We start from the raw sequence: 21,345 nt of genomic DNA on the forward strand, positions 1-21,345 counted from the left end.
GTGATCCTTCCCTCAGTTCTGTTCTTCTCTCGTCATTCCAACTCTCTGTTGATGAAACACATTTGTTCCCGCCGAACTCCAGTTATTTTGACCTCCCTAAGGTCCAACAGTGCTCTTCCTCCTCCTATTGTTGTCTTGCATTTGGCCTTGATCAGGAATATATTTACATCCTGGATGAGCCATTTAACCCAGGGAGGTGCTGGGCTTGATCCCACATTGATCTCATCCAAGGTGGCAGTTTTTGGCCGGTACAGTGAAGCGATAATTAACCAAGTCCCATGGTCTGCTAACCCTTGCCGTAAGTACATGTGTGGAAAGCAGGGGTTGGTTCGCTGTGATGACCCCTCCCACAGTTGAATAGTTTGTCAACACCCGCTGTCCACAATGGATCACCAGAGGGTAATGGGCACCCTTGAACCTTTCCCTAACCAGGAGCTTTTGCCAGAATAGGTTTAATACTAACCATTCCCTCCTGAATTTTTCTAATCTGATGCGGGGTGGGCCGTGGTACCTTGAGAAAGGTATGTGACATCAAAAGGGTGAAGGGTGTTTCGTGCTTAAAAATATTAATACCCTAATGTTTCCACACTGCTTGTCTAACCAGCAATTCTGTTCTATCAGGACCAATATCTGGATAAGTTTTTCACTCTGGTGCATGTTCTGGAGGAATACTCGTTCCCTTTTCGGCTGAAGGATGTGATCATCTCTGAGAATAACGTGGAGATTGAGTTGAAAGCCAGTATAACCAGCTTGCGGTCAGCGAGGATGGAACCACTGCTCCGCTTTGTGCACCATGTCCTCGACAAACTCATTCTCTTAATTGTGCGGCCTCCAGTTATCAATGGACAAATAGGTATGGCGAGTTTTATCTGTGAAAGAAACAAGCTGCTTGTTGTTGACAGCTGCTCCTCATGTATTCTTCAAGTCTAGGAGGCCTAAAAAAGGAATCTCTGATTGGGGGTTATTATCCAGGAATATTATTAATCTTTTCCCCCACCTGCGCAACATGTCAGGCCATGTACCCTGGACACCTTTCTCCACGAATATCATTATGTGAGCTGGTGGAGGAATTTTTGGCTTGTGTTTCTTTATTTCCACTTCCCGCTGTCTGGGTGTTTGATGTCCCTGCATTGCTGTGCTTGACACCATAAGCGTGATTTATGTCTTATGCATCAGAGATTTATGTCTTGCCTGTTTTGGGAACATCAGCCAAAGTTTGATTTCCCAGTATTCATTGCGAACCAGGTCATGGGGAACAGGCGATATCCACAGTCTTGGCTCTAACCCTACCTGTTTTCCCATTTTCTGGAACAGAATTTCCCCAGCTGTTTCCTTTACTGTCAGTTTTGTTGGCTTCTTCAGCTGCAAACCTGGAAAATATACCACCTGAAGATAATTTTGTGTCTTGTCATGATCTTGGAGTTACTGAGACCTTTTCAAACGCTTGAGTGGGGTAAAATCACACTGTGCCATATCAGCACGCAGCCTTTGCCTTTTTAATTAAGTCTTAAACTCTTAATAAATTAGGTACGTTGTGTGTTAAAATGAGTCAAAAAAATGTTAATCCAGCTCAAGCTGAAATCAAACTGCATGACCTCACTCCACAAAACCTTGAAAATAAAGATAAAGCCTCCAAATTTTTTTTACATTTCAGTAAACCTGGGTCGAGTTGCTTTTGAGGTAATGGCTCAACTCATCAATCAGATCCACAAGAACTTGGAAGGAAATCAAGATCTGCATGGACGCAACAGCTTGCTAGTATCGTACATACATTATATATTCCATCTTCCAGACACTGACCACTATCCTCAGTTCTCTGGTATGTATAAGTAATTGCATGTTGTGTTTGTTCTGGCTCAATATGCGGATGACTACTGGCTATTGAGACCCGCTCACCTCAGCACAATGACGTAGCTAAAATCCATTCAGTCAGAGCCCCAAGGCTGAAATATATATTTGCCGGGTCCGTTATCAAATGTGGGCTGGGGATGTATAATTAAACTTATAATGGATATGAGGAGAGTGTCTGACATTAAAATGAGGACTAAGTTACATTGTGCTCCTTGGCCCAATTATCTCCCACCATTTCAAATGAAGAATGTATGTACAATGATACTGGGTCTGTGTGCACGCAAAACCTTGATTCAGGTTTTGAAGTCCAATAAGTAAACTTTTAAAACAAAAGTTATGAGTCCTACGGGCAGGTTTTAATCCACGGTGATTTAACATTAAACTGAGCGTTACAACCACTTGCAGTGCATTGGTCATGAAGTTCCCTTATAGTGCGTGCAGAGAGCCAAAATTAGATTCAGTTCTATACACGTCATTCATCAATGGCACTAAGATTTAATGAAATAATAAATAAAAATTTTGTTATTTGAGTAATTATATTCCTGGAAGTCAGAAATTTATCTTTGCCTCGTGTCAAAAAGTGAACTTGGATTTCTGATATGCAACGGTGAGTTTACCTTACGAAAGTGAACAAAATTGATACAGAATGGCTCTAGATATCACTGGAGATGTTGTAACTGACTGAATTTGTTCAGATTTGCTTCACAGAGATGATTGGATTTGGTTTATTCTCACCCACAGCCCATTATAATGTTGGAAATTGGTTCTGGAATGTAATGACTTTGCAATACTATGTCCATTTTTCAACAGCAAAGCACTAAATTATTGTTGTGCGAGTGTTTGCCTGCTTTTGCCATGCAGTATCGACCTGTACGTTTCAGCCATTTTTCCTGCAATCGTCTTTGCATTTTGTTTATGACAACTGAATTCCACAGCTCTAAATGCACTGTTTGTCTATATTTCACTTTGCTGAAGTATTTCTCTCCCCTCACGTTAACTAGATGTATCATAGAAATGTGCAATACGAAGTGACATCAACAGTGGTACACATAGCATCTTGAAAACACTCTTAAGTGCTACCTGTTGTGGTGCCTTGTTTGTCATATCATCATCATCAGCAAGTCCAGTTCACAGATTTACATCGCTGAGATTAACATGGGACCAACTGAATTCCGAGCAACAGTCAAAGTCATTCATTGGCACCAATTCAAATGTCAGGTCATGAATGATGTGTATCTTGGAAAGTTAATTTAAATGTTGAGTTTTGAGGAACTATGGAGGATTTGACTGCACGGTTACACAAGTGGATAGCATGGTGGCTTCACAGCGCCAGTGTCCCAGGTTCGATTCCCCACTGGGTCACTGTCTGCGCGGAGTTTGCACGTTCTCCCCGTGTCTGCGTGGGTTTCCGCCGGGTGCTCCGGTTTCCTCCCGCAGTCCAAAGATGTGCAGCTTAGGTGGATTAGCCATGATAAATTGCCCTTAGTGACCAAAAAAGATTAGGAGGGGTTATTGGGTTTTGGGGATAGGGTGGAAGTGAGGGCTTAAATGGGTCGGTGCAGACTCGATGGGCCGAATGGCCTCCTGCACTGTATGTTCTATGGGCAGATCACAGCTGTCCAAACTAATGGACTGATCAGGCAGTGGCAGGAGAGTTTGATGGATGTAACAGTGGTTGACATGCTCACAGGTTTGTATACACACAAAGACTGATTTTGGATACCACTGTATCAGGGGAATGAGGGATAAGGAATAAATGAGGGGTTGTTGTCACCCAGAAGAACAATAATTTGCAATTATGTAAAGCTTTAATGTAGTAAAATGTCTCAATGCGATTCATAGGAAACAAAATTTCACACAATGCCACTTAAGGAGGCATCATGAAAGATTACTATAAGTTTGGTAAAAGTGGTAGATTTTAAGGAATGAGGAGAGAGAGGTGGAGATAGACTGAGGCATTGGAAGGGGAATTCAGTGCTTGGGGACCAGACAGATAAAATGTGGCAGGAGGTCAAAAAAGGATTTGCAGATCAGTGACCTTTAACAGTGCACAGGATCCATAAGCTGCAATGAAGTGGACGACCAATTAATGTTTTCTATGTAATATGCTGGTTGAGGGAAAACATATTGATGAGAAGGGCAGGGTTACAGGGATGGGGCAGGGGAGTGGGCATGGCAGAGTGCTCTTTCGGAGGGTCCCTGCAGATACGATGGGCTGAATGGCCTGAATTTTCAGTGGATTGCATGAGGACCACATCAGTTATTTCAGGTCTTCTGAACCCTCGGATGTCACATGATTAAAGTATTAAAAATAAGTTAGATATGAATAATCGTTTTCTCCCTCCCTGCAGTTACATAGAAAAATATTTTTTGTGTGCATGTTCAGAGCTAAATGATTCACCAAGTAATCCAATATTCCAGCTTTAGTTGCAAAAAGAAATAAAGGTGGTCAGCAATGACATGGCAATCAGCAGCATTATTATCTGTTGGTAGAGAGAAGTCCTCCACTTGTACAAATCCATTCCTTTAATTCAAGGCAATAATTTTGCCTTTTGGCTGAGTGTTATAGGTTGTGGTTTATGACATCAGCAGTGTCCTGTTATTGGATTATTGAGTTCTCCCCGTTCCATTGTATTCAGTAAATCTAAAAATGTTAATTCCAATAACATTGTCACAGGGGTTTGTGAAATCCTCGTCCACTTGCTTTCGGGAGACACCTAACCATATAATTATAGATGGCAAAATAAGGATAGTATTCTTTTCTTTAATAAATTTAGAGTATCCAATTCTTTTTTTTTTCCCAATTAAGGGGCCAGTTCACCTACCCTGCACATCTTTTTGGGGTTGTGGGAATGAGACCCATACAGACACTGGGTGAATGTGCAAACTCCACACTCCTCCAGTGACCCGGGGCCGGGGTCGAACCCAGGTCCTCAGCGGTGTAATGCAGCAGTGCTAACCACTGCGCCACCGTGCCGCCCATAGGGATAGTATTCTGCATCCAAAACTAACATCTGCCCATTTCAGTGTTTTTACAATCCACGTGAATAGGCAGCAGACTGGCAGGACTTCTGATAATGCCTCGGTTTTCTGTACCTCACTCCAGAAGTTAAATGCACAATAAAGGCTGCTATTTCAGTGCTGTATTGAAGGAATGCTACCCCGGTGGAGGCGCCAGCATTTTGATACGAAAGAGAAAATGCTGTAAAATCTCAGCATGTCTGGCAGCACCGGTAGGGAGAGAAAAGAGCTAACGTTTCGAGTCCGATGACTCTTTCCCAAAGCTAACAGACAGAGAGAGTGGAAAATATTTATACTGTGGAGTGAGAATGAAAGATGAGTCATAGCCACAGAAACCCAGGGAAACCGTGTGCTAATGGCCACAGATACCAAGGGGAAAGAGTGCTAATGGCAGTCCCCAGAGAGATAAAGATGTGAAATGTCAAACAGCAGGGAAACTAACATCAGAAGATGAACTGTAGATGTGGGGGGTGAAGAAGGGGGAAGCAAAGAGGAGAAAGGTGAAGGAAAGGTGAATAATATTGGGGGGGGGGGGGGAATTAAATACACATTAAGGAAGAAATAAATGGCAAAAGACAGTAAAAACAAATGGGTCGAGGTGGGGTAGAGCTGATCATCTGAAGTTGAATTCGATGTTCAGGCCGGAAGGCTGTAGCGTGCCTGACCAGAAGATGAGATGTTCCTCCAGTTTGCGTTGAGCTTCGCTGGAACATTGTAACAGGCCAAGAACAGACATGTGGGCATTAGAGCGGGGTCTTTTGTTAAAATGGCAAGCAACAGGAAGGTCAGGATCTTGAATGTACACAGACCGAAGATGCTCAGCAAAGCAATCACCCAGTCTGCGTTTGAACTCTCCGATATAGAGGAGACCATATTGGGAGCAGCGAATGCAGTAGACCAAATTGGAAGAGATGCAAGTGAAACGCTGCTTAACCTGGAATGAGTGTTTTGGGCCTGGGATGTTGAGCATGGAAGAGGTAAAGGGGCAGGTATTACACCTTCTGCGATTGCATGGTAAGGTGCCATAGGTGATGGGAGAGGTACTGGGTATGGTGGAGGAGTGGACTAGATTGTCTCGGAGGGAACGGTCTCTGCGGAATGCTGACAGAGGGAGTGAAGGGAAGATGTTTTTGGTGGTGGCATCACGCTGGAGTTGGCGAAAATGGTGGAGGATCATGCTTTGCACACACAGGCTGGTGGGATGAAATGTGAGAACGAGGGGGACTCTATCCTTGTTCTGGGAGGAAGTGATGGGGACGAGGGTAGTGGCGCAGGAGATGGACCTCAAAACTGTTGAGGGCCCTGTCCACAACTGTAGGTAGGAAATCACGGTTTCGGAAGAAGGAACACATTTTCGAAGCACCATTTTGGAAAGTGGCATTGTTGTGGCATTTCAGGTGGTTGGTAAAGATCAGGGAATTCTCCTCATCAACATGTTTCCCCTCAGCCAGCATATTACATAGAATACATATTAATTGGTTGTCTACTTCAGTGCTGCTTATGGATCCTGTGCACTGAATGGCTGTTAAAGGTCACTGCTCTGCAAATCCTTTTTTGACCTCCTTTAGCTGTCTGGTCCGTAAGCACTGAAATCCCCTTCCAATGCCTCAGTCTATCTCCACCTCTCTCTCCTCATTCCTTAAAATCTACCACTTTTACCAATCTGAATAGTAATCTTTCATGATGCCTCCTTAACTTGCATAGTGCCAAATATTGTTTCTTAAACTTGCTATGAATCGCATTGAGACATTTTACTGCATTAAAGCTTTACATAATTGCAAATTATTGTTCTGGGTGTCATGTGAGAGTACCTTTAAGAAATGGGTGTTTTTAAAATAGTAGTAATGGGTGCACCTTTTAGAAATGGGTGTTTACCAGTGATGTCAGAGTGTGGGTGGAGCTGGATTGTCTGTCTACTTTTACTTTCGCTTTGGGCTGTCTGCTACAGGGTGTGTTTTAGTTTTGTTTTGGGAGCTGGATACCTGCAGTCACAGCAAGAAGGTGTATTAGTCTCTTCAATCTAAAGACTGTCTCCAGATCCTTTGGTGATTTCACAATAATACCTGTTTCTGTAGAGAAGTTAAACCTGATGTCTTTCTGTTAAAAGGTTTTTTTTTGTCTTGTGGATGTTGCAAGGAAAAATTAAGAGTTACTTGTAGAGTACTATGTTCCTTGGGGAATTTATCGGTGTTGATAGTTGTTAAGATGTTTACTCTGGGTTTATAAAGTGTTAACTGGTTTCATAAATAAGCATGGTTTTAATTTAAAAGTACTGTAGATCTCTGTTGAACCATACCTGTAAAGTAGGCCCGTGTGCACCCCATAACCACAATCTGTGAAAAGTTGTGGTTCAGGTGAACTCCATGATACACTTTGGGGTTCTCTAAACCCTGGCCCATAACATGGGTAACCCCAGCAAACCCCCATTTATTCCCTATCCCTAGTTCCCCTGGTACAGTGGTATTGGTGGCTTTTTGTACGTTTATTCTTTCCTGGTATGTCGGAGTCGATGGCTAGTCCCGCATTTATTGCCCATCCCTTATTGCCCTTCAGAAGGTGGTGAGCTGCCTTCTTTCTTATACGTGAAGGAGTTTGGGAGATCTTCGAGAGGGGCTGTGTAGAATGCAACTCCACCCATCCCCCCTGCTTTTGCACTGGAGTATTAGCATAAATTAGGCGTTAAGGTCCTGGAGTTGATATTAGGGCTCTGAACCACCAGCGTCTATCCCGCAATAAGACTGCTGAAATACTTTCAAGCTACCTGATTTTGGCTTTCCAATCGTGGGTTTTCTCTGGAAAGAACATTTTGAAATGCACAACGTAACGTTGGTGGGTGGTTGCAGGTCTGTTGCTGAATGTTGGAACAATTTAAGAAGAAAGGAATATTTGCACTTGTGTATCAAGTAATACTTGACCTCAGGACAACCCGAAACACTTTACAGACAATAAAGTACTTTTGAAGTGTGATCCCTCTTGTATTGTGGGGATCACAGCAGTCAAATTGCAGACTGCAAGCTCCCACAAACATGGATGTGACAATAACCATAGAAACATTAAAAATAGGAGCAGGAGTAGGCCATTCAGCTCCTCAAGCCTGCTCTGCCATTTAACGTGATCATAGCTGATCCTCTATCTCAACCCCATACTCCAGCACTGTCCACGTGCACCGTGACACTTTTAGTATTTCCTTCTAAAGTATATTCAGTGACTCAGCTTCCACAGCCTTCTGTGGTAGAGAATTCCACTGAGTGAAAACATTTCTCCTTGTCTCAGTCCTAAATGGCCTACCCCGTGTCCTGAGACAAGGATCTCCTTGTTGTTGAGAAGTGGGGTAGGCCAGATAATCTGTTTTTAATCTGATGTTGTTTGAGGGATAAATATTGGGCGGAGCACCTGTAAGAACTCCCCTGCTTTCAAAATAGTGGCATGGTCTTATTATGTTCAGCTGAGAAGACAGGCCCTTGGTTTAATGGTTTATCAGAAAGGCTACACTTCTGACCGTGCAGATCTCTCTCACTACTATATTAGAGCATCAGCCTAGGTTTTGGACTCGATCCCTGAAGGTGATGAACTAAGGGTGAATGTCACATTCAAATGTGACTCTTTTTTTAACACATTGCATTGTTATCTAGGTGCATGCAGTGACGAGCCGATCCTGAATTTTGGTTTATTCTCCTGTTGCAGGACCAAGCAGCCCCCCATATGGAGGTCCCATTCAGTATGCCACTCTGTCCCGTGCTACTGCCAGGCCGAGCAGCCTTAACCTGTCTCGCTCCAAAAGTATCAGCAACAGCAATCCAGACCTTGCCACAACGCCAACAACGCCGGATGACGAGGTTACAAAAATCATGGGTTGCAAAGTAAGGCCAAATGATTATGTATTTTGGAAACCTAAAGATAGCACTTGTACTGATACAGGTGTCAACATGTTTGCCCCTGTGCATTATTGATTTTACAGATAGTGCTTGTATGTCCATATGTTCCTGCAGATATCTGATACTGCTCAATGTTTGGAGGTGGCTTAATGTACAGACCCCAATATTACTAATTCTATAGGTTTTGTGTACAAGAGAGACCATATAGCCAATTGTATGCGTGTCTGTCCCTGTAATTACTGACCCTGCAGTCAGTGCTCTGTAGATTTCTCTCCTGATAACATGTGGCAACGCTAAGTGTGTTCCCAAAGACCTCTGACTCTAAAAGCTTTCTGTTGCTTCCTGTTTAAGGATTGTCTTGCTATTTGTAGATATAAATGTTGGTTGAAGCAAAAAGCTATTATCAATAAGCACTGTTTCATGTAGGGTCCTCACTGTTGAAGATCACTTGTTTTAGTAAAGTTAAGACGAACTGAGTTAGACAACACTCCAGAGTAACGGGCTTCACAGAGGGATCTTGACAATTAGGTGCTTGGATGAAGATTCCCAGTGTGCTAGATTCATAGATTGGCAGCTGCCCAATCTGTGGTCAATCCATTTTAAAGAATATTGTGCTAAGGGAAAGAATTGTGACTCTGCCAGAACGGGAAGGAAGGGTATACTTGTATGGAGAGGACGGGACATTGCAAAATCACAGAATCTCCACAAGGATAGAGAAACAAGAAGAAGATCTGGAAGGCACTTGAGTCTGGGAGAAAGGGCAGGATATTCCTACTTCATAGCGTCTTGGGGAGTGAGGATGCCTGCATCAAATGGGTCTGGGTGCGAGTCAAAAGAGGTGAGCAACATGCCTGCAGCTCATTCTTGGGAGGAATGCAGTATAATCTGTGTCACAGAGTTTTGGGGTATTAGTGGAGTGATAACCTACTCTCAAGTGCTTTCAGTTCATTCATTAATGGTGGAGCACCAGTTCGGATTGTCAGACAAGGAACGTGATTAAAGATATGTCCCAAAAACAGCACCGTGCTGTGTTGTAAACAGCAAGGACCATACATGCAGTGTTGTTTGTGGTTAACTCCATTTCTTTGAAAGCTTTTCATAGAGTTGCAGGTTCTTGTTAAAGGTATTTAATGAGGCTGATTATCAGTCCCGTCTGTGCTGGTTCTATATCTGTACTTGTGTACATATTCAATCTTTTCATACTGGCAGCTTTTAATGGAACTGCAAACCCTCTGGGTCAAAATCACCGAGATCACTTCAGGTCAGAGTTGCAGATATCGGGGTTGTGGAAGTTCTATTATTTTTCGCTTTTCAGAAGGGGTAATTGGTGCCCAAATATTTATGCAGAGGAGTTCGCACAACATTTGCTCGTTTTCTTCGGGATCAAATTTGGCAAGGGTTGGGGTTTTGGTCACTATGCTGTTGAAGCAGAGAGCCCCGATAGGTGCTTGTAGGTGTGATTGTAGACATTTCCAGGTAGTGTGTGTAAATTCAGGCCATCCGCTTCATGTTTTGTTCAGGTTATGGTGTCTAGGGCTTTGAACGCCCTTTGATCTTTCAACTTTAATCCAGAAAATGGAGATTGGCCTTGAGAAACAGTCACTTTTTAAAACAAAAAATAAATAAATATTTGTAAAGCCGTAAGGGACACATGAAGCCGAACCAGGGACATGAATGGAAACTGAATTTTTCACAGCTCTTTAACTGCAGTTTGGAACTGGAAGTCCAGACAGTAGGTCCTGTTCCATCTCAATTTTGGGAGCCCTCAGATGGTTAGTCCGGCATCTGTAATTAAAAATAGTTCTGGGAAGGAAGCGAGTTGAGAAAATTGAGAAGATAAATCCCAGCCAGTATGGGCTGGTAATCAAGGTCTCTGAATTCTTCAAGGATACATCCAAATTGGGGGCTGGTCGATGTTGTGTGTCTTGACATTCAGAAATATTTGGTGAAACACGCTGCAAGATCATAAAATGGGAGATCTTGTGATAAAGGAGAAATCAATAAATTGGATATTGACAATCATAGAAATCTAATAATAGGAAATGATCAGATTGGCCTGGAAGTTAAATAAGTTAATTGAGTTGAATCGTCATTTTTCTCAATATTCTAATAAGAAAAAAATACAGGAGTAACGAACTGTGAAACTAAAGAGAGCAGTATAACTTCATGTGCCTTTCAGTAGCTGATGGTTAACGCTTCACGAAGATGTTGCAACTGACTGCACTGTACTTGAAAATACAGCACATACACTAATTGTAGATTCAGTATTTGTTTTTTAATAATGATGCTAAGGTGCAGTACATTATGTAGGATTAAAAGGCAGCAATGCACTCCATTATATCCTGCAGTATTGTAAGCCAGAGGTTGGATGTTAGCTTTTCATGATTCAGTGAAGTCACAGTGTGCGTTTGGTGTGGCACACTGCACCTGAATAAAGTGATCTCCAAAGATGGGTCGATCCTAATGTGAACCAGCACTGAAGGGGGTAATCAACTCTGCAAATGATGCTTAATTCTGACTTTTCTTTCTCCTAGCCATCAGTATTCAAGGCTCATTGGTAAAATTGCTAATCCTTGCATTCTGCCTCATCGTGGTACCAAGGCCCAATTGCTGACTTTTATGAAAAAAATGTGTGGCAGTTCTTTTACTGACGGCCCCGTGGGTTGGGTGCCCAGGTGAGGACTGCATGTTATTCAAACATGGAACAGACTGAGCCTTGATGCATTGATCGCTCTGGGAATGAGGGATATCACGATAATACATTGCCTGTCCTGTGATGTGCAAAATTCTACCAACAATTTGTGTTTAAAATATGATCTTGATATTGGCGTCTCATGAGAAGTTGTAATCTTACTGACCAGCTGTCTTTCAGCTTTCCCGATTAGTGTTTTACGATTCAGATCACAGTATGTCACAACCAAAGAAAAGGGCTTTTTGGTCCATCGAATCTATAGCGTTTCCATAGAATCTCACATTCCTTTCCAACCATGCCCCAATTTTTTAAAACATTCTTCTTTTTCATGAAAAAAATCAAATTTGTTTTTAAAAGATTTTACAGTCTCTATTTTGACAGTGGTTTTTTAAAAATTAGAAAATGTAATTCTTTTCAATCCCATTTGGAGCTGTGATTGATTTCCTGAGCCATGTCCTCGTCTGCAGATGGGAGACTAAGTGGGAAGAATTTGTAAATGACTGAGATCTTGAATTAACATCCAGTGGGGAGGTAAGGTAGAATCAGAGTGGCAAAGGCCATTTGGCCCATCAAATCTTAGTCATCAAGCCTTCTGACTTTCCCGGTCTTTTATCCTAACGCACAGAAAGTGTTATAACATCTTTACAGGTTAGGTTCACGATCAGAAAAAATAGATCAGAAAATCAAAGCCATTTAGTTGACTATATCCTTGGATGCTTTCTAACCTGCAGCCGTCCATTACCGCTGCCCATTTCGATAGAGGTTACTTAGCTTTGTGGCAGTTCATTCTGCAATACAGTGCAAATCTACAGTGCAGGTCAAAGGGGAATTGACATCCTGGACCCAGGTAAGTTTGAGACAAGGGTTAAAAATGAAGTTGGAAACGAGAAAAATCAGGCAACTGAAGTTGATTTGTAGCAGAGGTTGGCCAGAAGTATGTTGAGGTGTTCAGCCTAAATTAGTTCAATAGATAATCAGATGTGTTTCTGCAGAGATAGTAGACTCAGGGAGTACAGGAAGAGGATGCACAGATACGGTTGATCCATGCAAAAGAGATAGACTTGCTTGCCTTGATGGCTGTCTGATTCCAAAAATGTTTTCTCTTAAATTGTTGGATAAATGGTCAAATGCATTAATTCTGACAGGGTCAATAAGCATCTGTTCCAGACTCCCAATTCTGTCCCTTAGATTATTAGAAATCCTGTATTTTCATTATAGTTTATTGACTGTGATATTGATGTCACATTTACATTGGTGCTCACTTAGTGGCTTACTATTATTGCCAATCACTCCTGTGTAATTTGGATCAGAAGAGACAAAGACAGAAGGTTGTAGGACTAATTCAAAGTAAACCGTGCCAACCTTTGAAGTATATCCATGCTGCAAGGTTTTATTGTGATATCCTGCTGGCAGCTCTCTTTTCTCACTGTGAATGACTGTGTTGTATCTAGACTCTTGTTTTCACTTTGTGTTTCCTCCTTATCCTGCCTCCTTTACCTGCCAGGGGATCGATCGCTCTCACTCCTGGGTTAATTCTGCTTACGCACCCGGTGGGCCAAAGGCTGTCTTGCGGAGAAACCATCCCAATTCCAGCTGTGATCTAAAGCAGGTGCAGAACTGGCGTTTTCTTCTTGAAGCATTCATTGAAACATCTTCACCAACCCTACACATTGATTGCTTTCTCATTCTGCCACTTCCCACTGGGACAGCCAAATGCAGTCCAAAATCACATCTGGTTCATTGATTTTATTTTCATTCCCTCCGTTCCACTGATAGGTGATGGGGGCAGTGTCTTCAGGGAAGCAAAATGTTGTGATTCCAACCCAAAGGTGATTTTCTTCTGTCCACACATTGAGGCCAACCTTGCGCAGCTTCACATCCACCAACATTACCTCCACATTATTGTGATGTAATTTGCCCAATCACTCAACTCTGACAATCTTAAATCAAACAGGCTCATGTCTGAAACATTGCCTGAAGAAACTGTCCAATCAGAGTTCCCAGCTTCTGAGTTCCTTGGTTAGAATGACCTGGTGTCATTTCTAAATAATACAAAATCATGGGCAACTTTAACAGGCTCATAATCTAGTTAAGTAGCCGTTATACTCCTGAAAGCAGTATTAGTTCCAGAGTGTACCTCCCTGAGTCGGGATGGGGAAGTTTGAGCTAGGTGTGAAATAGAAATTGATACTAACTCACCAAAACAGCTAGTAGCATTCCAATGCTTGTTATTGACAAAATCACCATGCAAAATAGTAGTAAGGAACAGCAGAGAAAAGTTCTGCAGTTAGCTGGACCAGTGCCTTGGCAACCCGTACTTCAGACCATTCGCTCTGTGAATCAGTGAATCCCTACACAGAGCTGTGGTGTCCTGGAGGGTGGGTGCTTCAATACAGGATGTGCTGGGAAACAGACAGCAGTTGATGACTGTTCACAAATCATTCAAATCAGCACCGCGGGTTTATTAGGCCATAAGGAATGCAGGCAAAGCATTCTGATACATTACCAGACAATCAAAATGATAAGCAGGATGTTAAACTTGTATTGAATCTCAGCGAATGCACTTCGAGTTCCCTGCATAGTTCTGGTCTCCAGCTTACAACAATGATGTACAATAGAGGGATTTATAAACTTTACCAGAACCGAGAAACTATAATATCAGGTAAAATTGAATACGCTAGGTCTCTCCTGTAAGAAAGAAGAGAATGATGGGTGGCCAAATCAAGATCTTTAAAATTATGAAAGGGGTCATTTGATCTGGTAGAAGTACAGAATGCTGGTGGAGGATTCAAGAATAAAGGACATAATACAAGATGATCACTGGCCTATCCAGCCGCGCCCACATCCCCATAAAATTCACTTTTATACAACGATAATTTCCTTTAAGGATTTCAGGAAAAAGCGTGTTTACCTTGGGAGAAGTGAGAAGGTGGAACTTGTTTCCACATGAAGTGATTGAGACAGAGAGCAGAGATGGATTTAAGAGGAAGCTGGGTGAGTACTTGAGTGAGATGAATAGAAGGATATGCTGATTGGGCTTGATGAAGAAGAGTGGGGGGAAGCTCATGTGGAGTATAAATATCGATATGGAACATTTGAGCCGCAAGAACTGTTTCTAAGCTGTAAATTATACGTCAATTTTAATACGCATACAAACTGGGAGCAGCAATGTCGAGTCTCCATATTCTCCCCATGAACGCAGGGCATCAGTTAGAACGCCTTCTGTTGGCATTAAGCCAGCAGGAAAACATCTACAGGGCCTGAGTTACCTCCATCCCTCATTCCTGTTTCATACTGTTTATCTTATACTCACCATCACATTTTTTTCCCCATCCACTAATATCTGTTCTGCACCATCTTGCTCCTGTCCCTCATTTCACAGGCAGCTGAGCGGAGTCCCAACCGCATGTCCTCATATATGGAAGGCTTCACTCATTCACAGCAAAGTCACCAAAGATTTTCAACAAAAAAGGTAGACCTAAAACGTCTGTGGTTTACAGTAAATTGAGAAACTGAAGGATATTCTTGCATGATGAGATTTAAGATGGCGATGCTTTGTAAGTAAATGCAATGGACATTGTCAGGGGCTGTTTAGCACAGGGCTAAATCGTTGGCTTTGAAAGCAGACCCAGGCAGGCCAGCAGCATGGTTCGATTCCCGTAACAGCCTCCCCGAACAGGCGCCGGAATGTGGCGACTAGGGGCTTTTCACAGTAACTTCATTTGAAGCCTAGTTGTGACAATAAGCAATATTTATTCATTCATTCATTTATTTATTGCCCATCCCTAATGGCCCTAAAGACGGTGGCGGTGAAGGGCGGCACAGTGGTCAGCATTGCTGCCTCTCGGCAGGTCCCAGGTTTGATCCCTGCTCTGGGCCACTGTCCGTGTAGACTTTGCACATTCTCCTTGTGTCTGCGTGGGTCTCACCCCCACAACGCAAAGGCTGTGCAGTGTAGGTGGATTGGCTGTGCTAAATTGCTGCTTAGTTTGGGGGGGGGGGGGGGGGGGGGGGGATTGGGTACTCTAAATTTATAGGGGGGTAAAAATGGTGGGATGTGGCCTCTTCATTTTACTGACTGTTATTTGTGTTGTGCAGTTGCTCCACGAGGAATTGGCCTTGCAGTGGGTGGTCAGCAACAGCAGCGTACGAGAAGCTGCCTTACAGCAGGCCTGGTTTTTCTTTCAGCTGATGGTAAGCGCTGGCAATGATTCAACATTTCTGTATCGCACACATTCACTCACTCAATTAATTTCAGTAAGAGCATGACTCAATCATGACGTCTTTGAGCCTATTCATGAAGATTTGAGTGCCTCTATGTCTACAAACAGCCTGCTTTATCAGAAAATTGCACTGGTTTAGTCAGATCTCTTGTCATTCACTAACATCCCACGTATTCTAAAAACAGGGTATGCACGTCAAATCCACCGGCACCTGACAGGAAAGGAAAAATAGACTGTTTAAGTTTTAAAGGAGCTAACTCACCACACGATGAGCCTTTGGATAGAGGTCCCAAGCTCAAAGTGTTAACCACTCTTTCTTTTCTTGTCTTGATCATCAGCAGCTCACTATTACAAGCAAATGTCACCGACTGACACATCCTCACGACACACAGAGACTGTCACTGACTGACACATCACAGCATCACACACAGAGACTGTCACTGACTGACACATCACAGCATCACACACAGACTGTCACTGACTGACACATCACAGCATCACACACAGACTGTCACTGACTGACACATCACCACATCACACAGAGACTGTCACTGACTGACATATTACAGAGACTGTCACTGACTGATACATCACCACATCACACAGAGACTGTCACTGTCTGACACATGCAGAGACTGTCACTGACTGACACAGCACACACAGACTGTCACTGACTGACACATCATACAGAGACTGTCACTGACTGATACATCACCACATCACACAGAGCCTTGTCACTGACTGACACATCACAGCCTCACACAGAGACTGTCACTGACTGACACATCACAGCATCACACACACACTGTCACTGACTGACACATCACCACATCACACAGAGACTGTCACTGACTGACACATCACAGCATCACACACAGACTGTCACTGACTGACACATCACCACATCACACAGAGACTGTCACTGACTGACACATTACAGAGACTGTCACTGACTGACACATCACCACATCGCACAGAGACTGTCACTGACTGACACATTACAGAGACTGTCACTGACTGACACATCACCACATCACACAGAGACTGTCACTGACTGACACATCACAGAGACTGTCACTGACTGACACATCACCACATCGCACAGAGACTGTCACTGACTGACACATCACAGAGACTGTCACTGACTGACGCATCACAGCCTCACACATAGACTGTCACTGACTGACGCATCACAGCATCACACACAGACTGTCACTGACTTACGCATCACACAGAGACTGTCACTGACTGACACACCACAGCATCACAAACAGACGGTCACTGACTGACACATCACAGCATCACACAGAGACTGTCACTGACTGACACATCACAGAGACTGTCACTGACTGACACATCACCACATCGCACAGAGACTGTCACTGACTGACACATCACAGCATCACACACAGACTGTCACTGACTGACGCATCACAGCATCACACACAGACTGTCACTGACTTACGCATCACACAGAGACTGTCACTGACTGACACACCACAGCATCACAAACAGACGGTCACTGACTGACACATCACAGCATCACACAGAGACTGTCACTGACTGACACATCACCACATCACACAGAGACTGTCACTGACTGACACATCACAGAGACTGTCACTGACTGACACATCACCACATCGCACAGAGACTGTCACTGACTGACACATCACAGAGACTGTCACTGACTGACACATCACCACATCGCACAGAGACTGTCACTGACTGACACATCACAGCATCACACACAGACTGTCACTGACTGACGCATCACAGCATCACACACAGACTGTCACTGACTGACGCATCACAGCCTCACACATAGACTGTCACTGACTGACGCATCACAGCATCACACACAGACTGTCACTGACTTACGCATCACACAGAGACTGTCACTGACTGACACACCACAGCATCACAAACAGACGGTCACTGACTGACACATCACAGCATCACACAGAGACTGTCACTGACTGACACACCACAGCATCACACACAGACTGTCACTGACTGACGCATCACACAGAGACTGTCACTGACTGACACATCACAGACAGACTGTCACTGACTGACACATCACACAGAGACGGTCACTGACTGACACATCACAGCATCACACAGAGACTGTCACTGACTGACAAATCAGTCAGTGACAGTCTCTATGTGATGTGTCAGTCAGTGACGGTCTCTGTGTGATGTGGTGATGTGTCAGTCAGTGACAGTCTGTGCGTGATGTGGTGATGTGTCAATGATAGTCTATGTGTGATGCTGTGATGTGTCAGTCAGTGACAGTCCGTGCGATGCTGATGTGTGAGTCTGTGTGATGCTGTGATGTGTCAGTCAGTGACAGTCTCTGTGTGATGTGTCAGTCAGTGACAGTCTGCGTGTGATGCTGTGATGTGTCAGTCAGTGACGGTCTGTGTCGTGGTGATGTGTCAGTCAGTGACAGTCTCTGTGTAATGTGATGTGTCAGTCAGTGACAGTCTGTTTGTGATGGGGTGATGTTTCAGTCAGTGACAGTCTCTGTGTGATGCTCTGATGTGTCAGTCAGTGACAGTCTGTTTGTGATGGGGTGATGTTTCAGTCAGTGACAGTCTCTGTGTGATGCTGTGGTGTCAATAAGTGACAGTCTCTGTGTGATGGGATGATGTGTCAGTCAGTGACAGTCTCTGTGCGATGGGGTGATGTGCCAGTCAGTGAGTCTGCGTGATGCTGTGATGTGTCAATCAGTGACAGTCTCTGTGTAATGTGGTGATGTGTCAGTCAGTGACAGTCTGTGTGTGATGCTGTGATGTGTCAGTGACAGTCTGTGCATGATGTGGTGATGTGTCAGTCAGTGACAGTCTCTATGTGATGTGTCAGTCAGTGACAGTGTCTGTGTGAAGCTGTGATGTGTCAGTCAGTGACAGTCTGTGTGTGATGTGTCAGTCAGTGACAGTCTCTGTGTGATGTGGTGATGTGTCAGTCAGTGACAGTCTGTGCGTGATGTGGTGATGTGTCAATGATAGTCTATGTGTGATGCTGTGATGTGTCAGTCAGTGACAGTCCGTGCGATGCTGATGTGTCAGTCAGTGAGTCTGTGTGATGCTGTGATGCGCTCCGAAAGCTAGTGATTTGAAATAAACCTGTTGGACTTTAACCTGGTGTTGTAGGACTTCTTGCCCTTTCTGGGTGAAAAGATTCCCCCTCACATTCCCTCGAAACCTCGTGTCCCTTAACTTAAATCTATGACCCTTGGTTATTAACCCCTTTAAGGGGGAAAGTTCCCTATCCACCGTATCTATGACCTTCACAAATTTATACACCTCAATCAGGTCCCTCTCCCAGCCTACTCTGCTCCAAAGAAAACAACCCAAGCCTATCCAATGTCCCTTGATAGCTGAAACACTGCACCCTCTCCCGTGCAATTACTTCCTTCCGATAGTGTGGCGACCAGAACTGTACACAATACCCCAGCTGTGGCCTAATCAGAATTTTATACAGCTCTATTATACCTCCCTGCTCTTATATTTTATGCCTCGCGTAATAAAGGCAAGTTTCCCATATGCCTTCTTCGTCACCTTATCTCCCTGTCCTGCTGTCTTCAGGGATCTATGGACGTGCACACCAGGATCCCTCTGACCCGTTGTAGTTCCTATGCTCCTGCCATTCATTGTATATTCCTTTGTCTTGTTAGTTTCCCCCCCGAAATGCATTGCACTTTTCAGAGTTAAATTCTATTTGCCACTGTTCTGCCCATCTAACCAGCCCATCTAAATGGTCCTGTAATCTAAGGCTTTCCTCCTCACTATTTACCACACCACCAATTTTTGTGTCGTACAATCCTCCTGTAAGATTGATTCTGGAGGCCCGCCTCACAGTGCACTGACTGATGTGCTTGTTTTGAAATAGGTGAAAAGTATAGGCCATCATCTCCATCTTTCGGACAAACTGGAAGCCCTACGGAAAATGAGATTCCCGGAGAGATTTGTGGATGATGTAACGGCTTTAGCCAGCATGATTACCGCAGACATTGTCAGCAGGTTCCAGAAGGTAAGAGTTTTACTGTTTTTACCTGAACTAACCTCTTCAGGAGTCGAAACTTAATTACCTTCATTTCGTGAATCTACCTTTTAGAACCTAAATGCAAAATTCACACCTTGCCTCCTCCTTTGAATGTCTAACATACATACATAGATACAGAGAAGATAGGAGCAGGAGGAGGCCTTTTGGCCCTTCGAGCCTGCTGCGCCATTCCTCACCATCATGGCTGATCATCCAACTCAATAGCCTAATCCTGCTTTCTCCCCATAGCCTTTGACCCCATTCTCCCCAAGTGCTATATCCAGCCGCTTCTTGAATATATTGAATGTTTTAGCATCAACTACTTCCTGTGGTAATGAATTCCACAGGCTCACCACTCTTTGGGTGAAGAAATGTCTCCTCATCTCTGTCCGAAATGGTTTACCCTGAATCTGCAGACTGTGACCCTTGGTTCTGGACACACCTTACTCAAACCCTTTATGTTCACGGTAGCATGGTGGTTAGCATCAATGCTTCACAGCTCCAGGGTCCCAGGTTCGATTCCCGGCTGGGTCACTGTCTGTGTGGAGTCTGCACGTCCTCCCCGTGTGTGCGTGGGTTTCCTCCGGGTGCTCCGGTTTCCTCCCACAGTCCAAAGATGTGCGGGTTAGGTGGATTGGCCATGCTAAATTGCCCGTAGTATAAGGTTAATGGGGGGATTGTTGGGTTACGGGTATACGGGTTACGTGGGTTTAAGTAGGGTGATCATTGCTCGGCACAACATTGAGGGCCGAAGGGCCTGTTCTGTGCTGTACTGTTCTATGTTCCTATATTTTCCGATAGTTTAAAAGATACATACTCAGCTAAAAGCTTCCCAGTTTATTGGGTTTGCCTGATATTTTCGTGACATTACTATTTTTCTTGATCATATCTGTAGCCTACGGAGGATAAACAGGGGCTCTTGTTCTGGAAAGCAACTCCCGAGGCTGAGGATGCTTTTGCTATTCTGACTGTCGTCCTCAATATATTTCAACATTTGTGATCTCCCTCTTCTGTGCGTATGTGCATCTTTTTCAGGATATTGAATTGGTGGAACGGCTGAATACCAGCTTGGCATTCTTCCTCAATGATTTGCTCTCCCTGATGGACCGAGGATATGTTTTCAGCCTCATTCGCATGTACTACAAACAGGTATTGTGCTGACTACTGAAGCCAAGGGAATTGCTGAGAAATTGGATGCAGGAGCCCTGATTATCTAAGCACCTCTGAATAATTTTAACTTTTGGTGAACTTACATTTTTCCAGACTTGAGGCTTCTACATCCTACCAGGAAAAAGAAAAAGTCATGGTGCTATAATACAGAGTAGGACTTCCATTAGTTTTGGAGGTGTCTACTGGTGGTCCCCATTAAAAAAAAACCCAGGCAATTCTAAAATATACGCAAGGGTCAGCATGTTTTAATACAGCCTGGTCCTTGTTCATTACAGCAGCAAACCTATCTTTCACCTCTGGATAACTGTAGTTTGGTCTTTGACTCACTTAATCGCTGTGCATTGCTGTCCAGTACTTAAGCGAGAATGAAGAAGCTGGACGATAGAAGTGTGGCCAGGCAATTTCATTAATAGTTTAAATATGAAATGCTATGAATGTCCTGAAATGCTGGAAACGCTCAACA

The 21,345-nt window shown here is 43.7% G+C and overlaps 1 protein-coding gene across 9 annotated transcripts in view; it reads left to right on the top strand.

Moving 5' to 3' along the window:
* The window catches only part of LOC119957052 (dedicator of cytokinesis protein 7-like), a 179,182-nt gene that overhangs the window by 101,064 nt on the left and 56,773 nt on the right, over window positions 1-21,345 (top strand). For 5 of the 9 annotated variants that reach the window (XM_038784661.1, XM_038784663.1, XM_038784662.1 and 2 more), the window contains exons 20-27: window positions 622-853; window positions 1,655-1,819; window positions 8,557-8,732; window positions 12,944-13,048; window positions 14,822-14,911; window positions 15,538-15,633; window positions 19,560-19,700; window positions 20,748-20,861. In XM_038784661.1, the coding sequence (XP_038640589.1) occupies window positions 622-853; window positions 1,655-1,819; window positions 8,557-8,732; window positions 12,944-13,048; window positions 14,822-14,911; window positions 15,538-15,633; window positions 19,560-19,700; window positions 20,748-20,861 (1,119 nt within the window). The remainder of the gene's footprint in view (window positions 1-621; window positions 854-1,654; window positions 1,820-8,556; window positions 8,733-12,943; window positions 13,049-14,821; window positions 14,912-15,537; window positions 15,634-19,559; window positions 19,701-20,747; window positions 20,862-21,345) is intronic. The other 4 variants (XM_038784665.1, XM_038784666.1, XM_038784667.1 and 1 more) reach the window with 2 other exon arrangements.

This window comes from Scyliorhinus canicula, chromosome 25, assembly GCF_902713615.1.
Source record: "Scyliorhinus canicula chromosome 25, sScyCan1.1, whole genome shotgun sequence".
In the NCBI taxonomy this organism is placed as follows: Eukaryota; Metazoa; Chordata; class Chondrichthyes; order Carcharhiniformes; family Scyliorhinidae; genus Scyliorhinus; species Scyliorhinus canicula.